The sequence below is a fragment of the Echiichthys vipera genome (genome assembly GCF_963691815.1).
Source record: "Echiichthys vipera genome assembly, chromosome: 3".
In the NCBI taxonomy this organism is placed as follows: domain Eukaryota; kingdom Metazoa; phylum Chordata; class Actinopteri; order Perciformes; family Trachinidae; genus Echiichthys; species Echiichthys vipera.
In genome coordinates this window covers 34,223,499-34,248,005 of record NC_139828.1, presented here as the reverse complement: position 1 = coordinate 34,248,005, position 24,507 = coordinate 34,223,499, and the positions used below count along the sequence as shown (strand labels likewise).

General features: G+C 39.9%; 1 protein-coding gene across 1 annotated transcript; it reads left to right on the top strand.

Moving 5' to 3' along the window:
• Positions 1–1,003: 1,003 nt before the first annotated feature.
• On the top strand, positions 1,004–24,114 carry rad54l (RAD54 like; the record flags this gene model as incomplete). The annotated part of the gene is made up of 18 exons (XM_083940210.1): positions 1,004–1,078; positions 1,194–1,277; positions 2,915–3,022; positions 3,130–3,190; positions 3,288–3,423; positions 5,742–5,811; positions 6,189–6,477; positions 11,196–11,320; positions 11,405–11,555; positions 11,655–11,781; positions 15,866–15,940; positions 17,497–17,627; positions 17,817–17,927; positions 19,636–19,759; positions 19,852–19,930; positions 20,008–20,187; positions 21,097–21,260; positions 23,913–24,114. Exons 1-18 carry the CDS (start codon positions 1,076–1,078, stop codon positions 24,112–24,114), a joined length of 2,220 nt encoding a protein of 739 aa, XP_083796336.1. The 5' UTR covers positions 1,004–1,075.
• Positions 24,115–24,507: the final 393 nt, after the last annotated feature.

Genomic DNA, 24,507 nt, shown 5'->3' with positions numbered 1-24,507 from the left:
GCTTGTGCTTCTTCGAATCTCAAATTAGTTTTTGTTTATGTATTGGTATTGTATTTCAAATAGAGATGTAAAAAATTTTTACTATAAAATAAAGTTTGAAAATAAATAAATAAAAGGTTGCGGTCCTGTCACTCACATACTATGGTTACACAAACGTAACAATATATGATTCCACTGTGCTTTCGTGCTAGACTGGTGTGGGCTTGCTGTCTCTGTGGCGGAGAGAGCTACTGCTTTTCGGGTGCAAAGCTCTCCATCTCCCGCTGGAGCTCCCACCACAGTTTGGAGGGACAGTGTTTCCTATGCCTTGACAGCAGTAGAAGCCCCTGCGAGTGATGGGTCTGCACCTGGCTGCTTCCGTTTGTTTTGCCATCTATGCTTCTATTTACTAATAATCCCTAGTGTGTTGTGTTGTGGTATTTGCAGCGTGTTTTCTAAAGGCTGCACATGTATTGTCAAATTGATGAAGATGTTTTCTTAATTTGCTTGTGTTTCCTTAGGTTGCAGTGCTGTGAGCTCTCAAGGACACCATAATTGTTCCTTACATGGTGTTTTTGTAGTCTACCCTATTATTAAGTGTTACCCAAAAAAGCAGTTTCACTATCTTCTTAACTTCTAGTTTAATAACATGGAGCCTGGTTCAGAAGCCTATTCCCCACCACTTCAAGTAGCTCTACTTCAAAAACTATACCGCAAGTGATGTACGCTATCGGCAGACGGCCCTCACAACTGCCCACAGCAGAACACAGCACTCTATTTGACCTTTCAGGCTTGCCGTAGTGTTGTGCAAAATTTAGCGCGAAGTTTAATGCCAAAGGAAATAAAGCTAAACTTAACTGAGGGGAGACTTCGGTCTATGCAAAACCAATGCTAATATAAATCCCCTATGGGACTGAATCACTGGCCATGCTAATTTGTTAAGTCAGGAGCACAGACACGACAGCGCCTTTGCTGTGGAAATTAAGCAGGCAGAGCTTTGCCTGGTAACTAGGGATAAGTGAAGTTAACGTTAGCCTTAAATGCTAGCAACAGCAACGAGCGTCAACATACCAGCCACGCCGAGGAAACAAGGAAAATGGTAAGCAAGCTGAGTTATTTCAGTTTATTTCTACTTTGCTACATAACGCTACTGCTTTCGGGCGTTTTACTTGAACCACTGAGCTAATTATCTTCGTATACAATCCTAATCCTAGAGAAGGAGTCTTGCTCCTAGTCAGGTTGCTAAACGGAAGCAAGCAGGGGATTCTTGTGAAGATGATGACTGGACATGCAGAACTGTAAGTAAATGAACATGAGTATTATACACATTAAAAGCTGAGAGTTGAGAAAAGTTCTAAAACAACCCTATCATTTCCACCTGCGGATTGCGTGACGAAGAGCCCCATCACCTCTCCTACAGAGGAGCCAGATATTCTTTATTGTTGTTTATGTCACCTCTATTCGCTGTTGTTTCGTGTCACTCTGCAGTCGTTTTTGATCTCTTTAGCCCTATTCGGACGGGATTAGTTTAATGTGGAGACGTGAGGGAGGTTTTAGTCCTGTCTGAATGCTTCATGCATGGGTGCAGATCCTAGGGGATCTCTGCTCTGCAGGGAGATGGTGAGAAGAACTGGGGCTGAGGAGACTTTACATGAAGACAGTAAAGTAAATGACGATTTACTAATATAACAGTTCAGTTAAAATGGTGATTTACTAATATAACAGTTAAAATGATGATTTACTAATATAACAGTTCAGTAAAATGATGATTTACTAATATAACAGTTTGGTAAAATGATGAATTACTAATATAACAGTTGAGTAAAATGATGATTCACTAATATAATAATATAATAGTTCAGTAAATGATGATTTACTAATATAACAGTTCAGTAAAATGATGATTTACTAATATAACAGTTCAGTAAAATGACAATTTAATAATAAAACAGTTCAGTAAACAGTGATACTGTTTTGGCTGTTTAGGACAAATAAATAAGAAAGGTAAGAAGAATAAATAATTCCATGTTCAGTACTTTTTGAATGATATGGTGAGCCTCTATGAAGTTGTGATTTGTGGTGGCATGGTATGAGTTGTATATGGGGGGGGGAAAAAGACTTTTGTGGCGTGCACATGGAGACAAGGAGCTGACGGCAGTGTGTAAATAGAGTAACCCCACCTACTCCTAGTAAAATAGAGGTATTTCTTAATCCATGGCCATTTATATTCCAGACATTCTGAGGTAAGACTATTGCTGCATTCCAAAGCACTGCGACATGGGACTTCGCCTACATGCAGTTTACGAGCTCCGACTTCAAAAAGTTTCCAGACATTGAAGTCGAACATAAACAGAAAACATGGACGACCGCCATCAAATATTTATATATGCTAAGAGATAACTCATATTTTCATGCCAGAATATTCAAAATACGTTGTGTAAAAATTGAAGTATGTAATATAACACTACATGCAGGGAAGTTACGTTTATAGCCTATTCTTTGACGATTTATCGCTCATAAATTGTGTCTCCATTGTTCTCCGACTTATCTTTGTGAGGTCGGGGTAGGTTGAGCTCCCCCGAGTTCGTGAGTTGGAGGTTCCATTTTGACAAGTATTCCAGTGCATTTTTCCGAGTTGGAGGTCCGAAAGTTCCGACCTCCCACGGCACTGGAACGCAGCATATTTTACCACATCTGACACCTAGCAAAGACACACACATACCACACGCACGCACGCACGCACGCACGCACGCACGCACGCACGCACGCACGCACGCACGCACGCACGCACACACACACACACACACACACACACACACACACACACACACACACACACACACACACACACACACACACACAGCAACTCTCAAGGTAAAAACTATACTATGACTCTCACTGCGGTTTGATTTTAAAAGTAAATTCTTTTTCACAGGAGAAAAGAATAAAAAGTGAGGAGATGAGAGAGAGCCACATTTCTCTCTTCAGAAAGCCTCTGACACAGCTGAAGAACTGGCCTGCCTGTATGGATGGTGACAAACATGTAAGTATTAGGATACTGCATACGTTTTGAGTGTAAATACAGCAATGGTTGCAATTTCATGCCATGATGTGGCTCACTTATCCACTTTCACTCTCCACTTTTTACAGGAGGCATTTATTCGAAGTATCCTCTCCAAACCATTTAAAATTCCAATTCCCAATTACACAGGTAACTATTGTCTTGTCACTATGGCTTCTCTTTAATGTCTAGTACAATACTGTAGAAAAGAATGACTTAAAATGATCTCTTGATGAATTACCCTCAGGTTTGCTGGGAATCAGGGCGCTTGGTCTAAAGCGTGCAGGAGTAAGGAAAGCGCTTCACGATCCCTTCATAGAAGATGCTTTGGTTCTTTATGAGCCCCCAACTCTGAGTGCTCATGACCTGATCAAAGCTGACAAGTAGGTTAAAACACATAGCACCCTTCCTCCACGAAACACTCTTTTACCTGCTCTCCAGTTAAAAGTCTTCATTGTTAGTTAAAGCTGCACAAGCCAAGTTTGTATGTCAGGTACTCCAAATGGAACAGATAAATGAAGTCCAGCTCTCTCCAGACACAGAGCTCACTTTCAGCAGGTTTGTTTCTTTGCGTTGAGATCTCTCACAAGTGAGTATACTGTAATTATAGTATAATACAGTATACAGTACAGTATAATTACGTTTGTGTTAATGGTATTATTTAGTAAGTGCAGTCCTGAAACCATTCCTTCTCACCAGACACAGTGCTGTGAAAAAGTCTGTGAGCCTCGTCATTCTTTTTCTAACTTTGTTGCATTATAGACTCAACTTAAAATAGATATTATCTGTCTTGGTCTTTATTAATCTACACACAATACATCATAATATAAAAACCCCAAAACAGATTTTTAGAGATTTTAGCAAATTTATAAAAAAATAACAAATTAACAAACTGAAATATTAAGTGTGCAAAAGTGTATGCCTTTGGAAGTAATTCCAGCCAAGATTCCTCTTGGAGAGAGAGACTTAAAGATTGAACATGTAGAATCTTTATTAAAAGCTATATTTAAAAAAAAAATAATACACTGACAGGGCATTTTGAGGGCTACAGAATGAATATATTTAGTCTGAATTAATATATATATATTGGAGGGGTTTGCCAATGACTTTGTGTCCCGTTCTGTTTCCATGGTAGCAGCCAATAGCGTTGGGCGTTGCTGGTTGCCAGGGTTGTCTGTCTGTTGGGTGCAGCTACTGTAGGCTGGCACTGGGGGAAATGGAGTTTGCCAATCCTGCAGCTGCTTCGGAGCCTCAGTGAAGGGGGCGTTATTTGTCCCAGCAACTGAGTGACTGGATACGGGCAAAAACCAGAGTCAATATAGGCCAAGCATTCACTCCATGGACTGAGAGAAAGGAGAGAAACGCCATTAAAATGCACACCCAAATGGCTACGTTTCTCCTTGATTGCTAACATCACTTTCATCTTTACTTAGCTGAAACGGCTAACGCTAACTGTCAGTCAACTCAACTCCTCTAATCCTTGTTTTTATGGTGTGATTTCCCTAAGGGGGTGGGTTCAAACAGGTCCAACCTGGCAACCCGACTGCTGGAGTTATTTTTTGTTGTTGCGACTACGATCTTGATGGCGGTGTTCTGCTCATTCTCCATATTCAACATTTAATGATTCCCGTTTCAGATGTAAAAATAGGGATTTATTACAAAGGCGTAACATGAGTATTGATTGAATAAGAGTCTTTGGCGATCGTGACATCATGTTAGAGAAGTAGTGAAACCAAGGGTAGAGAAGAATACCCCCCGATGGAGTCTAGACACTGGTGGTGGTGAAGAGGAGATGACTGAGACTGGAGATGCTACAGAAGACTTGGGTGTGAACTGGTTGGAGGCGGGTGTTTGCCAGCGCCTGACAGCCTGGAATGACAGCAAAAGAGAGACCACTTTTAATCTGTTGACAGCTACAGCCTGATTGGGTAAGGACATCAAGGAGATGTGTGATAGGTTAGAGAGAAGTGGTGGCCCGCCTACAATTTGCTGACAGTTCAATGTCTCTGAATGAAAAGTGACAGAGCAAGAGAGGTGAGATGACATGAGGAGGGACAGTCTTCCTGTCTGAACTTTCTACAAGCTACATATCTGATTTCCATGGACCCTTACAAGAAATACTAAAACCTCTCTGCATTTGAATGGGTCTCTTTGAGAATTGAGGGCTGGACTCGATTCAGATGTAAATGCCACTGGTACAGTATGGAGCAGGTTGGATAAACAGAAGTAAGTCATCAAGGGTCTGATGGATCAAGTGAGTTTCAAAGCATCAGGTGGATGTGCTACTTTAAGGGCTGCATCTCTGGACTGGTTTTCTTATTGACTTTTGTGTAAAAATTAATCAGGAGAAGAAACCTGTAAACGGTTCTCAAACCTTTGCACATTCAGCTTTCTATTTTTTTTTTTAATTTGCTAAAATGTCTAAAAATCTGGTTTGCTTTGTCATTATGATGTATTGTGTGTAGATTGATGAGGAATAAGATGGATTTTATCTCTTTTAAATTGAGTCTATAATACAACAAAGTTATATAACAAAGTTTGGAAAAAGGGATGGTGATCACATACTTTTTCACAGCACTGTAGATGGATTTGCATGCATACATACTTTGAGGGTGCCTTGTTCAGCTTTAAGAAAATCCTTCATAGCAATCTTTCATGGCATACAATAAAAATAAATGTTACCATTTTATGTTCTGTCCAGAGAAAAACTACCAGTCCATGTTGTTGTGGATCCAGTTTTAGGAAAAGTGCTCAGACCCCATCAGAGAGAGGTAAACCCAAGACTTCTTTTAAAACTTTACTGACTGAAATAACAACTAATATAATAATAATAAATATATTTCCTTCATCGTAATGATTGTTAAATATTAGAGATGTAGAATCTTATATTAATGAGGCAGACTGACTCAATATGTATTCAGAAGTAGGTTTATTGTTAGCTTTGGAAACAGAAGATGTTCAGAACAAACTAGAGTAAAGGTCTTACTAGTCTTACTAGGTCTTTCTGGAGCTCTCAATCACTTATCAAAGTCTTTATCTGTGGGATGTGAGGGGATGAGATTCAATTGAAAGCTCCAGAAAAAGTGAGTTAGTGGACCACACGTTAGGTTTTTATCTTTTAGATTAAAAATGTTTTTAATTTCTTGAGGGGGTGAAGTTCCTGTGGGAGTGTGTGACGGGAAGACGCATCTCAGGATCGTACGGCTGCATCATGGCTGATGAGATGGGCCTTGGGAAGACTTTGCAGTGCATCACCCTACTGTGGACCCTGCTACGCCAAAGCCCTGATGCTAAGCCGGAGATAGACAAAGCCATTGTTGTTTCACCTTCCAGTCTGGTTCGCAACTGGTACAATGAAGTAGGAAAATGGCTGGGGGGACGCATCACACCAGTGGCCATCGATGGAGGCTCGAAGGATGAGATTGATAGACAGCTGGGTAGGTTGCCTCTCCCCTACATATCTTCAGTTCATGGGTACATGACAAATAGGTAGTAAAAAATTTCTGTAAAACACCTTTTTGGAAGAAAAAATTCACGTTTATGTAGTGTGAAATCAGATTTCTGAGGAAATATAAATGGTCCCCTCTGTTGTTAATGATTTTTCTGTTTTTTTTTTATCACTTTCACTAAAGTGCAAGGTAAATGTGTCCTATGGTGGGACATAAAATGCATCAATAATTCTTGATAAATTTAAAAACATACATGAAATAGTTTCATCTTCATCGTTAGACACTTATTTTCATATACTGTCATTTATTTGATATGGCATTTTGAATAACACCATTTTACCCATGAATTGGACTTGGACATTTTCAATCTATGCGTGTCAGACTTTGCTGTCATCCTCATAAAACTGTTGTAAATTGTACCAAATTAAGATGAGCGATGTCTTCATCTGTTTTTATTGAAGATATTTTGAGACAAACACACATTTTTGGGTTCTTTTATGCGTGTCACACTCCTCTTTTTTATGATATGTTTGGGAAATTAATAGACAATATATTTCAATCTAAGAAAAACAACTCACATTGTTTCCCCCATAACATGTAACATTTTCTATGTCAATCATCATTTTTTAAAGTATAATTGCTGCATTTTCCATTTCATTTCAATGTATTTTCTGCATCGTTCTCTTAGGACTTCCATTTTCTGTGTGGATCCCTGTCAATTTTCTCTCTATACTTCTGTGCGTTCTTTCTGTCTAAAAAAAAAAGCGTGAAGTACCACATTTTATACTTATTTTACACTTTATAACAGTACACATTTCTGCAAAAACAGCTGAAAATATCTGAAATAACCTACTAGTTATATTTTAAAACACTAAAAATGGTTAAAAAAAAAGAGTAAAAGAAATCATGTTTAATGATTTAAAATGCTTCTTTAAGAGATCTTGTCTTTACTCGATTTCCTAGTGGGAGTCATCCCAAAGGGATCAATAAAGAGAAGTCTAAGTCTGTCCTGTTGGGTGACATCTTTGTCCACCAGTGGACATTTGTGTCACACCAAAGGAGGTGAAGCCTTTTGTGTCACTTATTGACCATGCTATACTTATCTAACCTGCCTTTAGCAATTAGCAGGACACATTTGCTAAATTTTCCATAATTAAATACTTTAACATACAGTTTTTAATTCAAAAATATAATTTAGGGCTGTCACACCAAAGGACTAAAAAAACGTAACACTTATCTAGTGCTTTGAAAAGATCTAAATATTTGAACAGGTTTGAGACAGAGACTTATCATGTGCACATCATGGGTTTCACAAGGGTCTTCAGTAATATGACCTTAAGGGGTCCTTCAACTAAATAAAGTTGGCTGTGGAATTGCCTGATTAAATTGTATTGTATGTATCAAGTACCTACGCTTTTTAAAATATATGGATGAAATCAACTATGCTAAAGTAGACACTTATGCCTGAGGTATTTATCAACATTTTTATGCTTTTCTTTTTATTGCATAAAAGTTGTAATTTTTTTAACCATGCTTGAGACAGTCACACCATAGGACAATCTTGAGATTTGGCTCCGAAATGTGAGAAATCTAATGACACCGCAGTTTTTTATGACAATAGGTCCTTGTTAAACAAAGAAATGTCTTATCATTTACTGCATTTCAAATCATGCCAACACTAATTGTATTCATTTTTATCTTGAATGACAGTAAAATTGCCATGTCATGTCAACAACCCGAATATACATAGAAAAGATCATGGAAATCTGGTCATTTGATACCTTGTCATGGACCAAACTGTTGTTCAAGGAGAAAGTTTAACTTCATTGTTGTACTAGACTCTCACTTTTCATAGACTTATGGCTCATTTATGCTTCCATTTTGTGCGTAGGTTACCTAAACATCACTGCCCTCATGCTTTCATGCGTCCTTTACAAAGCAAAACATCCTCTAGAGGACGTTGTTCAAATTCAAAAGTTACTCCAAAAAAGGTTATGACGACAAACATGGAGACGACAGAGGAGATAATGATCCTGCGTCTATCGAGAAGGAGGCAAAATAGCGGGCAGTGTTGTAGACGGTCTGTGAGACACTAAAGACGTCCCAGAGTGTGGACGGAGAATTCCACACATTGGTTTGACAGATGAGACAAACTGACGACAAGCGTAGCTTTCAGTATTTCAGGATGTCCATCACGGCTTATAATGACTCGCTCGCTCCTGATATTCACGCCACTTTTTGTGTCCAGTGCCTGACACTGCCCCCACGATTTCAGGTGGTACTGCAACCTTTAGTCAGTATCTGTACACATCCGCAAGCTTGCAGGATACATGCAGAAATACAGAGGAAATGTATGCAGAATACAGACAGAAGGCTCTGTCCGTATCCGTATCTAACATAGAGCAGAAATGAGCTTTAACACTTTATGTAGAAAGTGTTTTGCTCCAGGGCTTAACAATAATTTGTTGAAGACTATTTTATATACATTATCAGACATCATACCAACATCCTATTGGATCATTGCATTGTTTTCTCACCAGGCCATCATTTGAGTCACTTGTATTGTTGTGTTATCTTTGCTTTACACATTATAGCACCATTTGGTGGTGAAATCAAAACAACAAAGTACCACACTACAGCTTTTCACTCAGTCCATGTAGCAATAGTGTTTAACATATATATCCAAAATGCTTCAAAAGCAAAAGATCCAAATGGCCAGCTCTCTTTAGGCAATTCACTGTCTCACTGGCTTTTCGCTGGCTTAATTATTACGTTGTCTTCCCCACGTATATTAAGCCACATGGGCATTTTAGCATGTCAACATCCACACAGGTGGCAATAGTAATTTGACCCATTACATTAAAGGTCTGTCTTGAATGGGGATGCAAGAATTCTCAAGTTGATGTTGTGTTATCACAACCCCAGTTCGCATGAAGTTGGGACGTTGTGTAAAAAGTAAATCATAATGTTTTTTAAACAAATATTCACTCATTTTGAATTTGATGCCTGCAACAGGTTCCAAAAAGTTGAGGCAGGAGCATGTTTAACACTGTGTTACATCACCTAACTTTGAACAACACTCATACTCATACTTCCAAACACCATAAGTGTTTGGGAACTGAGGGCACTAATTGTTGAAGCTTTGTGGGTGGAATTCTTTCCATTCTTGCTTTATGTTCGACTTCAGTTGCTCAACAGTCTGGGGTCTCAGTTGTTGTATTTTACTCTTCATAATGCTCCACACATTTTCAGTGGAGACAGGTGTGGACTGCAGCAGGCCAGTCTAGTACCTACACTGTTTTACTACGAATCCATGTTGTTGGAGCACATGCAGAATGTGTACTGTCACTGTCTTGCTGAAATAAACAGGGACGTCCGTGAAAAAGACGTTGTTTGGAGAGCAGCATATGTTGCTCCAAAACTTGTATGCACCTTTCAGCATTAATGGGGCCTCCACAGTTGTGCAAGTTACCCATGATGCCATGGGCACTAACACCCCCCATACCTTCACAGATGCAGGCTTTTGAACTTTGCGCTGATAACAATGTGGATGGTCCTTTTCCTCTTTTTTAAATTTTTTTTATTAGCTTTTCATAATATCTAGCTGCATTCATATGCAGATATTTGTTTACAGAGACACTGTCTCTTAACTCCATTCTCGTATCTCAAGTGGCTAATTGGATCGTAAACAATGGTCGCTTCTCAGAATTGGAAGTGCTGCCTGGATATCCTCAGGCTACAACGGAAAACCTGAAATATGAGCCTTTGTGCCCAAGAGAGAAATGGTCAATGGGGAAGCTTAAACATCATCACTCATTCCGACCACTGGTGCAACTTCATCACTCTCTCAGCAACAGACTTTTGTGTTTATAAGGCTGACCTCGAATTGCTATCCATTCAGAAATATACCCCCAAACCTCATATTGTGGCTAGGAATGCAGGATACTTGGAGAGTATCTGGTTTTTAGGGCTGCCCTCTCTCAGTTGATGAGTTGATTTATTTTTTCTTCATTCTGAATGACTTATTTCCAAGAAACTTCTGAGCACATCTCTGGAGAAGACTAGATTCAAAGTGGTGCTTTTTCAGGATTCTTTGTGGAGAAAATCATGGTGTTTTTATACAGAAACGCCATCATATTGGTGGCCATGCAAAGGCAGCAATTTGACGTCCTGTCTATGTGAATCACAGGCCTAATATTCCTCTTTTCACAAAATCTGGCTTTCTGGGATAGGCGTGTCTTAAACCTGTGACGTGACGCACAAAGTTGTGCTCCTGTCACTGAGATCACTGACCTTGTTGAACTTTCCGTAAAGAATCCCATCTTTCACCATCCCCGTGATCTGAGAATTTCTGACTTTCTCTGTTAGCATCTCACTGATATCACAGGCTTTCCAAACGCTCATCTCGACGGTCGATATGCGGTTGACGTGATGACCAGGTGAGGACTTGCTGTCTCATTTCTGTGATCAGCTGTTTCCTGCTTTTAAAACTCTCAGCTTTGGGTCCCACAACAGTTTCAATATGACGCAATCTTGAATATGTGGACCAGGCCAGCAAAAAGGCAGCTTGCTGTCGGATGTAAAAACACCTTTAGTTTAAATCTATTAGTCAGTTTTTAGTCGACTAAGAATTTCTATAATCAAGGACTACCCTACTGGTTTTAATTGTCTGCTTATTCATTTGTTTATTTTCTGTGATTTTGTAGTAAGCTTCATGTCTCAACATGGTTTGAGAGTACCTACCCCGATCCTGATCATTTCATATGAGACATTTCGACTGCATGCTGGAGTTCTGCACAAAGGCAAAGTTGGACTTGTTATCTGTGATGAGGTATTTCATCTCATCCATTATACTTCAGAGTTGTCAAAGACTGTTTACACAATCATTTAACATTAATAGATGTGTTTGCCTTAGGGTCATCGGCTAAAGAACTCTGACAACCAGACATACCAGGCCCTTAATGCCATGAGTGCCCAGAGGAGAGTGCTGATATCAGGCACTCCCATCCAGAACGACCTGCTGGAGTACTTCAGCTTGGTCCACTTTGTTAATGCAGGGATCCTTGGTAAGTAGCTCCATACACACAAAACAGCCTAAACACAGCTGGGATATTTCTGCTGTTGATCCTGACCTGACCTGTTATTTGTTTTCATGTTGATTGCAGGTACAGCCCAGGAATTTAAAAAGCGTTTTGAGTTTCCCATCCTTAAGGGTAGAGATGCAGATGCCAGTGATAAAGACAGACAGATTGGAGAGGAGAAACTCAAAGAGCTGATCAGCATCGTTAACAGGTGAGTTTAAAGCACATATGCATGTTTTATTTTTATTTAATTTTCTAAAAAAAAACAACAAGTCTGTCCTCTCTTTTGCTTTCTTTCTTGTCTTTTATTAATTTTTTATCATATTTTTTAAAATATATTTTCTAATTTTTAAATACTCATATATATATATATATATACATATTTATATATTTGCATACACAAAAAACAAACAGCTAGGTCAATAATCTTGTCAATGATATTTAAGGGCTGTCCTCAATTAAAGAAATCCTCAGTCGTCTAATTGATACGTTGATTTAACGGACAGATCTGTAAAACTGAGTTCTTCCACAAAGAATACAGCAAATCTTGTGTGTACCAGAGATATGCTCATACATTTCTTGGAAATAAGCCATTCAGAATAAAAAATTACTATTCCTACTTCTCTGGGGAGACCAACAGACGGTTGAATTACATCCTTGGCAGGCAACTAAACATTTGAATTTGAATTTTCTCGCCTGATGTAGTCTCTCACAATTGTAAATACCTTTTAGATAATGAGAACTTTGATGGTAATTGTTCAAATGAGGTAAAGTGTCTGTCTATTTAGAAGTCTTTTAAAGTAGTTATATTCACTCTACTCTCTATGGGCCACATCTGTTAATGATGGTACAAAGAAGTGGTTGTGCCAAATTGGTGCATGTATGGAAGTGTTTGGAAGCTCGAAGGGTTTCTGATTTGGTTCCAAATTCTCTGGGTGTTGGTATGGATGAAATTATCCTTCCTGAAAGCAGCAGGGGGCTTAGCTTATAAAAAGAGGAGAGCAGGAAGATAGGTATTAGAGGTGAGACATTTTTCAATGATCATCCAGGGTGGCAGGTCTGGAATGTCTCTGTCTTGCTCTACCATAACGTTAGCTGCCCAAAAGTAATGTAAAAAGCAGAACCCCAGAACACCCAGTTACTCTGAATTTCCTGAAGCTGACTTTTATACTTTACCTCCGTGAGTACCGTAGGCTACACCGCAGCTAACACAAGTACTATGCAAAGACAACTGCAGCACCACCACAACTCCCTGCTAAAATCAACCCCCTGTAAAGAAAATACTGACATTAAAAATAAAAAATTTAAAATGGTGTTAAAATCTTGTTGTGTCTTGTTCTCGTGGACTTAATATCGTGTATCGTCTCATCACACCCCTTATTCTGAATGTATGGTATATTTTTTATTATTGTACTGTCATGACAGTGATGTTGCTGTCGGTTTACCTTCTATGTTTCATCTTTAAAAGAGAAAATAAATGAAATGTGACACTGAATTTGAATCAGCACATTGTAATTTCTGCATCTATTATTGGTTGCGCCCCTAAAATTTTCCGTTGGGTGCCACAGTGCTCCTAGTGAAAAAAGTCAGTTGGAGCCCTGTTGGATATAATTTATTTGATTGGGCGCTGAAGCTGATCAGACTGATCTAACACATCACAACTGGAGTTTCATACCGGAGTGTCAGATAACACATTAAACTCTGTCTTTGTTTCTTAAATATTTGTTTTTTCTTGATCTGTTGTTTCTACTGTTAACCTTTATTATGGATAGGCTATAGTTGAAGTCAGATAAAGTAGAGTTTGTCAGCAAGAAATACTTTTAACATCATATATTTCCATCCAGTCAGGCTTTATGTTAGTTACATGTTTTCAGTTTCCCCTGCATAATATATAAATTAATAAACCTCTGCCAAATTATTCCTATGCCTCCCAAAAGGGGATTTTATTTAATTTAAAAAATAAAAAAAACCTTTGGGGAGTCTAACATAACCATCTAGCCATCAGCCATCTGGCATCACTCGGTTTGACCTGGTCCACAAACTGTCCTTATATGCAGATGACCTCATTTTTTTTCCATAATCCATATCCCCACATCCCCTTTAAAACAGCTGACAAGGAGTTCAAGTATTTGGGATTGTTTATCACTAGCTCCTTTAGGAACCTTTTTCAAAAGAACTTCCAGCCACTATTGGATAAATGCAAGTCAGACTTGTCTAGATGGGCCTTTTTCAACATCTCCCAATTTGTCTTAACAAATCTTTTTTTACTAATCTAGAACAACTTAACAACTTATTTGTCAAAATAAACCAGCCTGTATCAATAAACATATTCTTCAACTCCCTAAACCTGAAGGGGAAATAGAACTCCCTAATTTTCGTCACTACTTCTGGGCCTGCAACATTAATTAACTTTTATATTGTTTACGCGGTGGAGTTGCAGACGTCTGCCCACCCTCGGCTCATACTGAGATAACATCTTCCTCCTGCTCTTTGCACTCTACGATTTACTCACAGCTCCCCATAACCGCCCACAAGTTCTCAACTAATCCAGTTGTCGTTAATGCCATTAAAATTTGGATCCAGTTCAGGAAGCAGTACAGCTTGCAAAGGGCTTCGGTCCTTGCCCCAGTTTTGAATAACTATGCACAAATACAGCCTGCCTAATAGCCCCTTTTTTCGGTACCTTCAAATGAGACATTTTATCCAAAAGCAATTACCACATTTTCCGAACCGCCCCCCTGAAGCTGAGATGGACCAATTCCTGTCTCTCATTGTACAACACAAACGACTGATATCCATAATTTATAATAAGATTGCTCTTCTGAGCCCAGTCCCCACTGTATCACCTAAAAATGAATGGGAAAAAGATTTGGGGGTAGACATTACTGAGGTCCAGTGGAGGGACATGTTAAAACTGGTCCACTCATCCTCGATTTGTGCCAGGCACGGCCTATTAACATGGAAGGTGCTTCATAGACCCAATTTCACCAATTGGCTTAGATATACCCTTGTCACAGTGATGCTTGTAACCACTGTAAGCAGTCCCCAGCCGACCACACACACATGTTCTGGATGTGCCTGAAGCTTGCTGAATTTTGTTCCGGTATATTTCAAACCCTCAAACAGGCTCTTAACACCAATTTAGAACCAAATCCTCTGACTGCTCTCTTTGGGCTTCCTCCATCTAAAAATCTGCCCATTACTACACAACGTTTACCACCCTGCTTGCCAGACGTAACATTCTCCTTAAATGGAAACATCTTTCTCCACCGACTCATAATAGTTGGATATGTGAATTTTACAATGGCTACGGTTGAGGTAGAGGTTTTTACAGAGTGGATCTTTGAAAGCACCTACAAAAGTTTGGGACCCACTGCTGGCTCTCATTAGTAATAGTCTTACTGTTACTGCTGATGATGCTGAGGACACTTCCTAGTGCTTGGAAGGAGAGCAAGACCCTCCCTTCCTTTTTGTTTATTTATTTGTTTTTTTTTCTCTTTCTTGAATAACTATTTTTACCATTTTTTTGTTTTTTTGTTTTTGCTTTTTACTTTACCTACATATCTACTTACAGTATGTAACATGTTATTCGGTTACTTGGTTGGTTAATGTGACCGTGTCTGACAGGGTTTTTTGGGAGGGATACCGGGTTTCATGTTGTGATTTTTCTGTTTTTGTCTTTGTTTTTTTCACCTCAAAGCAGACACGCTGTACAACTATTATACTTTTTCTTGTGTACTTGTCTGCATAATCCAATAAAAACATTTGGGGGGAAAAAACCTGGGGGGGGGGGGTTGTCTTGCTCACAGAAGATAGGTAAATATCACCTTATGGGACTTAAGGGGCTCAGTAGTTAGAGAGTGAGAGAAAATACTGCTGCACTGCACTGATAACCTTATGCCTTTCTTAGCATTAGTAGGCAACAAACAAACTTGCACACTCTACACGGCTGTTAAAGCCGTCTGCCATGATCCAGCTGTGATCACCTGCTCCTTTCTTTAGAAACAGACGTCGCTTCATATGATGCTTCAGAGGAAAGGACGTGTCATGTCCCCAATAAACATATTTCCTTGTTTCCTCTCTCCTAGGATAGTTTCCTTCATTTCTCCATGGAAGGAGTAACACGCAATGGAATAAAAAACATAATTTATGCAGAAAGCGGCTCCAAACAAATCATATTTATGTATAGCATCATATTTGTTTATTTCTTCAGACAATACTGGGTGTGAAAATGTTTTTTTTGTCATTTAAGTTAAGCATATCTCTGTAATACTGACCATGTTCTACCCCAACAGGTGCTTGATAAGGAGAACATCTGATATCTTGTCTAAATATCTTCCTGTGAAAGTGGAGCAGGTTGTGTGTTGCAGGTAAGTTGATTAATTTGGTTCAGGAGAAAATACAATAAAGAATAAAGTAGGGGTGTCCCAGACTAAAATGTTCATTGTTGAATCTGATTCGTCACGTCTTGCCTATAGTCGATTAATCGTCGACTCAGTTTGGTTTTTTTATTTGCTCATGAAAAACCCTCTGATCCGGGTCGGAGAGCCATAGACATGAGCCCAGTGCTGCGCGGTCATCTGTGTCAGGCAGAGGGTTACTGAGAGATCTGATTTCTGATAGGAGCATCTTATTAAAAGTATTCGTTGTTAGAACATGAATGTGTTTTGTTTGTATCTTTCTTTGACAATAGCTGACAGTATATTTAGAACTGTAGTTTCACTTTCCCGGCGCTGCGTCAGACTGTGTCGGATTGAACGTCTATAATGAAAAACAACAAATGGGCAAATATTCAAAGTAAATGATGCTGATGATTAAACAGCAGCAGACTGTTGTATTTCTGACGCCAAGATAGATTTAAAGTCCAGCCAAGATGGTCTCTGACCAGAGGGGGTGGGGTGGGGGGGTGGGGGGGTTATCCTACACACTAAGGAGATAGATTAAAAGCACATGAGTTATTTTCACATTTTTAGCAACAGTATTTATTAACAGGCTTATATTTATACCCAAATAGGCTATCTATCATGGTTTTATTAGGAGAAACCAAGCATCTATATGTCTAAATCAGACACCAGAGCCAGAATGGAATAATCCATTGTTTCAGAACCACATTTTGGGGCGATTCAACTGGGAGATTGGCATTCGAATTGGGCTCCTCGGAGCGAATAGTCGACTATTCGAGGTCACCACTAAAATAAATTAATATTTAAGGGATTTTTACTACTTATTAGTATAATTGTTTGCCTGAAAATAGATGTTAGGGTTGGGACACAGTTTTCATCGACATGCCTGAGTTTCGGTACCAATACCAAAATTATTCCTTTTTAATCACTTATGTTGTGTATAAACTTGTTTGTCAACCAAATACTTTTTGTTTATTTACCAAATTTAGTCAAAATATAAATACATTAATTGATGATGTGGTTTCAAGACAAACATTCAGCTTGATTTAAATCAGTTAGTATGACTACAGACACATCCCGGCCAGTACTTTAAAAGTATTAATGATAAAATCCGTAAGATTTTCATCTAGTTGATTGTCTTTTAAGTTCCTATCTATCAAAGAGTGAGTTAAAATGATGGTGATTGATCATATGACCCACTAATGAAAGTACTTGTTGCCTCTTTACTGAGTATTCACATCTGTGTCTGTAGAGACATTCCCTCTATAAATGTAAATAAGCCGCCATGTTAGTGATGCTGCTGACAGTGGGGGACGAACTGGAAGTAGTCAGGTGAATGTGTGTCAATAAAGTTTACAAAAGAGCAAAAAAAAAAATTTAAACACAGTGACCATGAGCGTGACATGATGGAGGCCCTGAAAGAACATGCTCACCTGCAATTACATCTTACATCCATATATAGCATTACAATGTTTTTATATAGTTTTGAACAATTGAAATAATTGACATATGTTTCCCTGCAGGCTGACTCCTCTGCAGTCAGAGCTCTATAAGCTCTTCCTCAGGCAGGCAAAACCCATCAAGACATTACAAGAGGGCAAAATAAGTGTCTCCTCCTTATCCTCTATCACATCACTCAAGAAACTGTGCAATCGTAAGTGCTAAACACACTCTGTCAAATGTATCATCTGTGAATATCATCATGATCACATGGAAACACTGTCCTCTCACTTTTTGAAGCAACATTTACTCAAATACCCAAATGTAAAAGGAACTACTTTTTTCCCTTTCATGGCCTTATATGTACAGTACCAGTCCCATATTCTTATTTTGAATCACCTAGACCCAGCTCTCATATATGAGAAGTGTGTGGAGAGTGAGGAGGGCTTTGAGGGAGCACTGGATCTGTTTCCACCTGGCTACTGCACTAAAGCTGTGGAGCCCCAGCTCTCTGGTAAGAACATGACATATACAGCTTGGCACCTCTGATGGTGCTAAAAAAATAATGCTGATGGACAGCATGGAGGCCGCTGGTGACTTACTTTCTTCAACAACAAAGTTTGAATTGACAACCCCCAGAGGCTTACTTCCTACCCAACTACTTGTGGTGCCCTTCCCTGAACCTCACCAATCTTTGAACTTGACCGTTTTGAACTCCACTATACCTGTAAAGTGTTGTGAATGTACACTGAAAATCAAAATTAGAGAACAAATTATTAATACTTGATTTATTTTGAAATACTGTTATTTCTATCGTTCACAATTTGATAGAATATCAGCTGTTTTTTTTTAAATAACCAGGGAACTTCAACAAAAACCTTTATTTAGTGAAAAAAACTTAGATTCTCAAAATTAAAGAACAGTAACCATTGTGTCAGAAGAGAAGATTTCAACAATATTTTCTTCTATAGGATTCAAAAATGAATAGGAAGTGTAGAGGCCACAGCTTTGAATGACTTCAGCACATCTGCGCCCACAGGACATCACTAGTTTCTCACACTGCTCTGGTTTGATCTTGGCCATTTCATTGTTTCAATATGCTGAGCTTCAATGAACTGCTTCACCTTTCCTATACGTAACACGTCACATTGATTGACGTCATCGCGATGTGTCGCTTTGTTTACAAATGTTTCCATAGACCTGGGAGTTTTTGTGCGTCTTGTCCAACTGTTTTTAAATATATTCATCTGACCAAATCTGCAGCAAACACTCCACCTCTGCATTACACCAACGTGAACCTTTCGCCACCATTGTTTTAAATGTCCGCGTATGACCCGTCCTTCTTTTTTCTATGTCCCAACAGGTGCACATAAAATGACTTCAAAACTGCCGTAGACCTTGTGCTCGTACACGTGCACACGCTCGTGCTCGTACATGTGCAAACGTGCTTTACAAAAGCCCACCTCTCCCAAACGGGCCGTGCCCTGCAAGCACCTAGGCGCGGTACGGTTGCACTCACACTGGTCACACAAACTAGACTTTAACTGTAAAACGTGCTTGGGTACGGTACGGATGGACAGTGTGAGTGCGCCCTTAGAGCAGCTTACTCTTACAAAGTAACCAGGTCAGCTGCAGATAAATAGGGTGTGTCCAACAATGAAGTCAATTGTCACCAGGAGCCAGATTAACACCAATAAATGGGAGGGATCTGAAAGTGTTCTATCATTTTGCTTGTTTTTTTTTTTTTGTTTTCACAAAACAAAGGTTTTTGTTGAATTTCCTTGGTTATTTAAAAAAACATGCTAGTACAGCAGTTTTATAGATACAGGAGACTTACTATCAAATTCTAAACAATAAAGAATAACAGTATTTCAGAATTAATCAAGTATTTATAATTTGTTCTCTAATTTCAATCTCCAATGTATGACCTACCTTAAGATTTAACAATGTTTTTGTCTATTTATTATGACCGGGGGCATTCTGTAGAGTTGGTTATTGTATGGCTGTTTCAAACACTCCAAATCAATGCTCAAGGCGCTGTGTGTCTGCTTGACGTGTAAATGAGCAACAACTTAAGGTGGTAATATGTCAGTGTTTTGTTCAGCCTGTTTCTGCCACCTCAAAGTGGACAAAAAATAATCAGAAGGATGTATAACTTTATTCAGTTCAAATCAAACCTACAATAACTATTTATGGGTAATAAATTGTTTCCTTTGTTCAAGGGAAAATGCTGGTTCTTGACTACATTCTGGCAATGACAAGAACTACAACTAGTGACAAGGTGGTGCTTGTCTCAAACTACACTCAAACACTGGACCTCTTTGAAAAGCTGTGCAGATCTAGGAGGTGCTTCTTGGGGGAAATTGGCATTTAATTCCGTCTGTATTATATGATTTGTCAGGTAACGTGAGCAACAACCCTCCTCTTGGTATTTACAGATACCTCTATGTTCGACTGGATGGCACAATGTCCATCAAGAAGAGAGCCAAGATTGTAGAACGATTCAACAGCCCATCTGTGAGTTGGTAATTCTGTATGGATCTGTATGTGCACTCTGAGCTTTGAACAACATCTCAACCCAATATGTTCCGCAGAATCCAGAGTTCATCTTCATGCTGAGCAGCAAGGCTGGAGGATGTGGCCTGAATCTGATTGGTGCTAATCGCTTGGTTATGTTTGATCCTGACTGGAACCCAGCCAATGACGAGCAGGCCATGGCACGGGTGTGGAGAGACGGCCAGAAGAAGACCTGTTACATCTACAGACTGCTCTCTGTTAGTTTAACACAGCTCACAAGATGTAGACATAACAGAAAAGAGACCATTACCGCTGCTTAATATCTATTTTAGGTTTTAAATGTTGAATATGGAGAATGAGCAGAACACCACTATCTAGTGTCTCAAGATCAAAGTCACAGCAACAAAAAATAATTCCAGCAGTCAGGTTCCCAGGTTCATTGCAGAGTGTGTCTGAGATCAGCCTGCTCTATGTCAGTGATGAATCATACAGGGTAACCACTCATTTGGACTTATCACTTAATTTGACAGTAAACAGTATTTAACATTAGCCAGTCTTCAACTGGAAGTCTTTCTTAGCCGGGAGGAACGTAGCCATTTGGGCGTGCATTTTAATGGCGTTTCTCTCCATTCTCTCAGTCTATGGAGTGAATGCTTGGCCTATATTGACTCTGGTCTTTGCCCGTCTCCGCTCACTCAGCTGCTGGGACAAATAACGCCCCCTTCACTGAGGCTCCGAAGCAGCTGCAGGATTGGCAAACTCCATTTCACCTAGTGCCAGCCTACAGTAGCTGCAACCAACAACAGACAACCAGCAACGCTATTGGCTGCTACCACGGAAACACAACGGAACAGAAAGTCATTGTCAAACCCCTCAAAAAAAAATTTGAATTTAATTTTTTTTTTTTAGGAATGGCAATAATTTCATTCTGTACCCCTCAAAACACCCTGTGGGTGTATTATTTATTTATTTTTTTCAATATAGCTTTTAATAAAAAATCTACATATTCAACCTTTAAGTAATATGCAGTAATATTTTCACATTGATCAATTTTTCTTTTTTAGGTGTTTCTTATTCAACAAAGTTCAGGACCTCTATAATAGATATTCTATAATAGAATAGCAGACAGCTGATCTGCATGTATTTGTATGTCTGTGTGCTGACAGACGGGTACCATCGAGGAGAAGATCCTGCAGAGGCAGGCCCATAAGAAAGCCCTGAGCTGCTGTGTGGTGGATGAGGTGCAGGACGTGGAGCGTCACTTCTCTCTGGGAGAACTGCGAGAACTCTTCACTCTCAATGAGGAGACCACCAGCGACACACATGACAGGTACAAAACAAATTACTCTCACTTATTTAAGCTGCTCTTTGCTGGTCCTGCTGAGAATTGTATTGCCATTATAAAGATGGTCAATCCCTTAAGGATGCTTTTGTTTCCTTCTGCACACAAATGGCATGGCTAACAAAGATGAGAGAAAGGGTTCTGCTATAAACAGTACCACACAATCAATTATAAACACTTATTTATGTGTAATTATATGCAGCTGTGTATTAAACCAAATGTAATGATTTTAATATTGGATCTTAATGCTCAATGTCATAAGGAACAGAATTATCTCTCTCCCACAGGAAGGCTCTAAGTATCTGTGATACACTACTGACTGTGTGTGAAAAGTGTGTGAAACTACGTTTTTGGGATACATAAAATATTTGTTTTTACCATGGATCATACATAATGTCATTTAACAAACTAGTTGATATCGATGGATGACCATGACTGATTTGACATGAGTAAGTTAACCTTGAATTTTTTTTAAAGCCGTTCATGTGCATGGTTCTATTTTATAAAACTCAATCATTTTGTCTGGGCACACTATTGCCGAACCTGATTTGCCTCCAATCTGTGGCTTTTGTCTGGGAGCACCAACATCTGTGTGCAAGTTGAAAATCAGGGCTAAAGTCATGTAGAGGGCACTTGGCATTAGTTGGGAAATATGTGACCTGGACTTCCTTGAGTGAATGCAACCATCCCTAACTGGGGGCTTTATGTGTGTGGTTGACTTACCACCAGTTCACAGCTCTTGTTTCCCATGACCAGCTCGCTGGAACGGGGGGACTCTTCTGAACCAATGCAGCTCGGTCGATCAGGGCCTCCAGTGTGAGAGTGTGTGAAAAGATCACTTTCTAAGGCCTAGTCTAGTTTTATGGCCCCCGATTGAAATAAATAAAAAATGTCTCCGTTCACATGAAACCGCAAAATCTGCCTCAAACAATGTCATGCACATGCCAAAGCAGCCGTTGGCGATAACACTCCTAACAGATGATGATGATGATGATGATGATGATGATGATGATGATGATGAAGCCCTTTATTTGTCACTAGTCACAAGTACCAGCGAAATTGCAGCGCCACCTGTCCAAACATACATGTACATACAATGTGACAGAGGGGTAGACAGGACAGGAGGCAGGGATTGGATTGAGAAAGTTACAGCATAACATGAGGAGAGGGAGGAGAGAAAAAAAGGCAACCCCCAGATTGTACTCCAGAGGGAGTGCAGTGTGGGAACAGGAAAAAAAAAACACCTCAGCAACAAAAGCACATAATCACTCTTACAACAGAAAAACTCAAGACTAGCAACAGGGAGGGGGTGAGGGTGGGGGGTGTAACCGAGGATAGACAGCAGCCACCCGGTCCTGCAGCCATATTCGGGCCCGGTCACGGACCCGTCTGTCTCACTGGGGGGGTACAAAGCTGCAGAGACGTGGGAGAGGGGGACGAGGGTGGATGCATATCTGTATAAATGTATAATGTCACTGTATGTGTGAGCCTGCCTATTCCAATCAGCAGGGAAGTTGTTATCACGGTTCCGAATAGGTAGATGTCTTCGACGTCCTCCACAGAAAGAGCCGCCAGGCACATGACCCGCCACCTCTCCCACGCGTCCATCGTGTAGCCAGCTGCAAACGTTCCGGCAGGACAGTCAGGTTCCCCCGAACCCGGGCTTCTCGTCGAGAAGATGGTGTCAATAGCGTTCAGAGACCAGTTGATCAATTCCATGAGTCTTTAGGTTCGGAGAGCAGTGCGGAGAGAGTCTCTCAAAAGAAATACATAAGACAGAAGACTAGACGAGACAAGAGAAGCAAAGCAGGGAAAGATAAGGGAGGGAGGGAAGGAAAAATGCGACCGCCTCCGCTGAGAGCCAAGAAAGAAACAGGAGGGCCATTTTAGCCAATCACAAAGCTGAAAAAATAATAATAATGATTATTAAATCCTTAATAGATCACGCTGACGCCTCTGTTGCTGGATGTGGTTGAGTAGTTGTATGAGACACACACAAAGTGCTGAGAAGTTGCTAAATAGCACCAGTATTTTGGAGAGGTGGTCCGTAACAGCAACTCCGTCAGCTGGTTCAGGTCTAGAGCGCTCCACATGTCTCCATGGATACAACTGCCTGTTTACCGCCGCACAGTGTGACGTCAAACTATGTCAAAAACAAATTGCGGTTTTCCTGTCCACACATGACTGCTGAAACCAGACTTTTCCAAAAAGTTCTCTGGTTACAAAAAACTCTGATTTCAGGAGCAACAACTGTGGTTACATGTGGATGAAAGGACAAACGAAAAAAAATACAAATTTAAAAATACCTGCGTTCGTGTGGACGACTCCTCAGTCTTTTTGTCTTCCCAAATATCTTTAGCATCCTCGTCATGGCATGTCTCATCCAGCTCCAAATGCACTTCCAACTCTCCACACAGGTGCCACTGATAACGGCTTATGAGTCACAGCCACCATCCCTGCCACCTACTACCTGCCTAACCACATTCAAACATTATTTTTATGGTTTATATATGGTTTGTGTGACCATCGGTTATACATCTGCCCCCCAGTTGTTTTAATTTGATATTGCGTAATACTGTATGATAAAAGTATTTCATGTATTGAATCAGCCTCTCTTCCTCTGTGTTGTGGTATTGTTAGGTTTCGCTGTCGCCGCTGTGTTAATGGCCGGGAGGTTCGGCCTCCTGCAGATGACTCTGACTGTACCAGTGACCTTTCCCAGTGGAACCACTGCTTCGACAAGAAGGGCCTGAGGGACCAAGTGTTGAAAGCCTCCTGGGATGCTTCTGTCTCCTTTGTCTTTCACCAGCGCTCTCATGAGGACCAGAAGGGTGTTGTATAGCAGGAGTAACTCAATAGACTTTCTATCACACTACCTTACTGTATGTACTATATATCCTGATATTTATTTTTTGTTCAGTTTTTCTGTTGGATGTTTTCTTTTAATTAAAACCAAAAAAAGTAAAGCTCAAAGATTGTTAATCTATCCATAGGCTTACCAGATGTACACTGCTGGGATAAATCCTGACATTGGCACATCTCTCACGTGCCTGATGTCAGGCTTAGTGCCGCCCAAGGCGATTGTGACTGGATTTGCCAGTTGTTAACTGTTATCTTTAATATTTTCATCTGACAAAATCTGTTCTAAACACTCCACCTCCGTTTCAGACCACCGCGAACCGTTGAGCTGCATGTTTTTAAATGTCCAGCGCAGGGAACAGTCATATATATATAC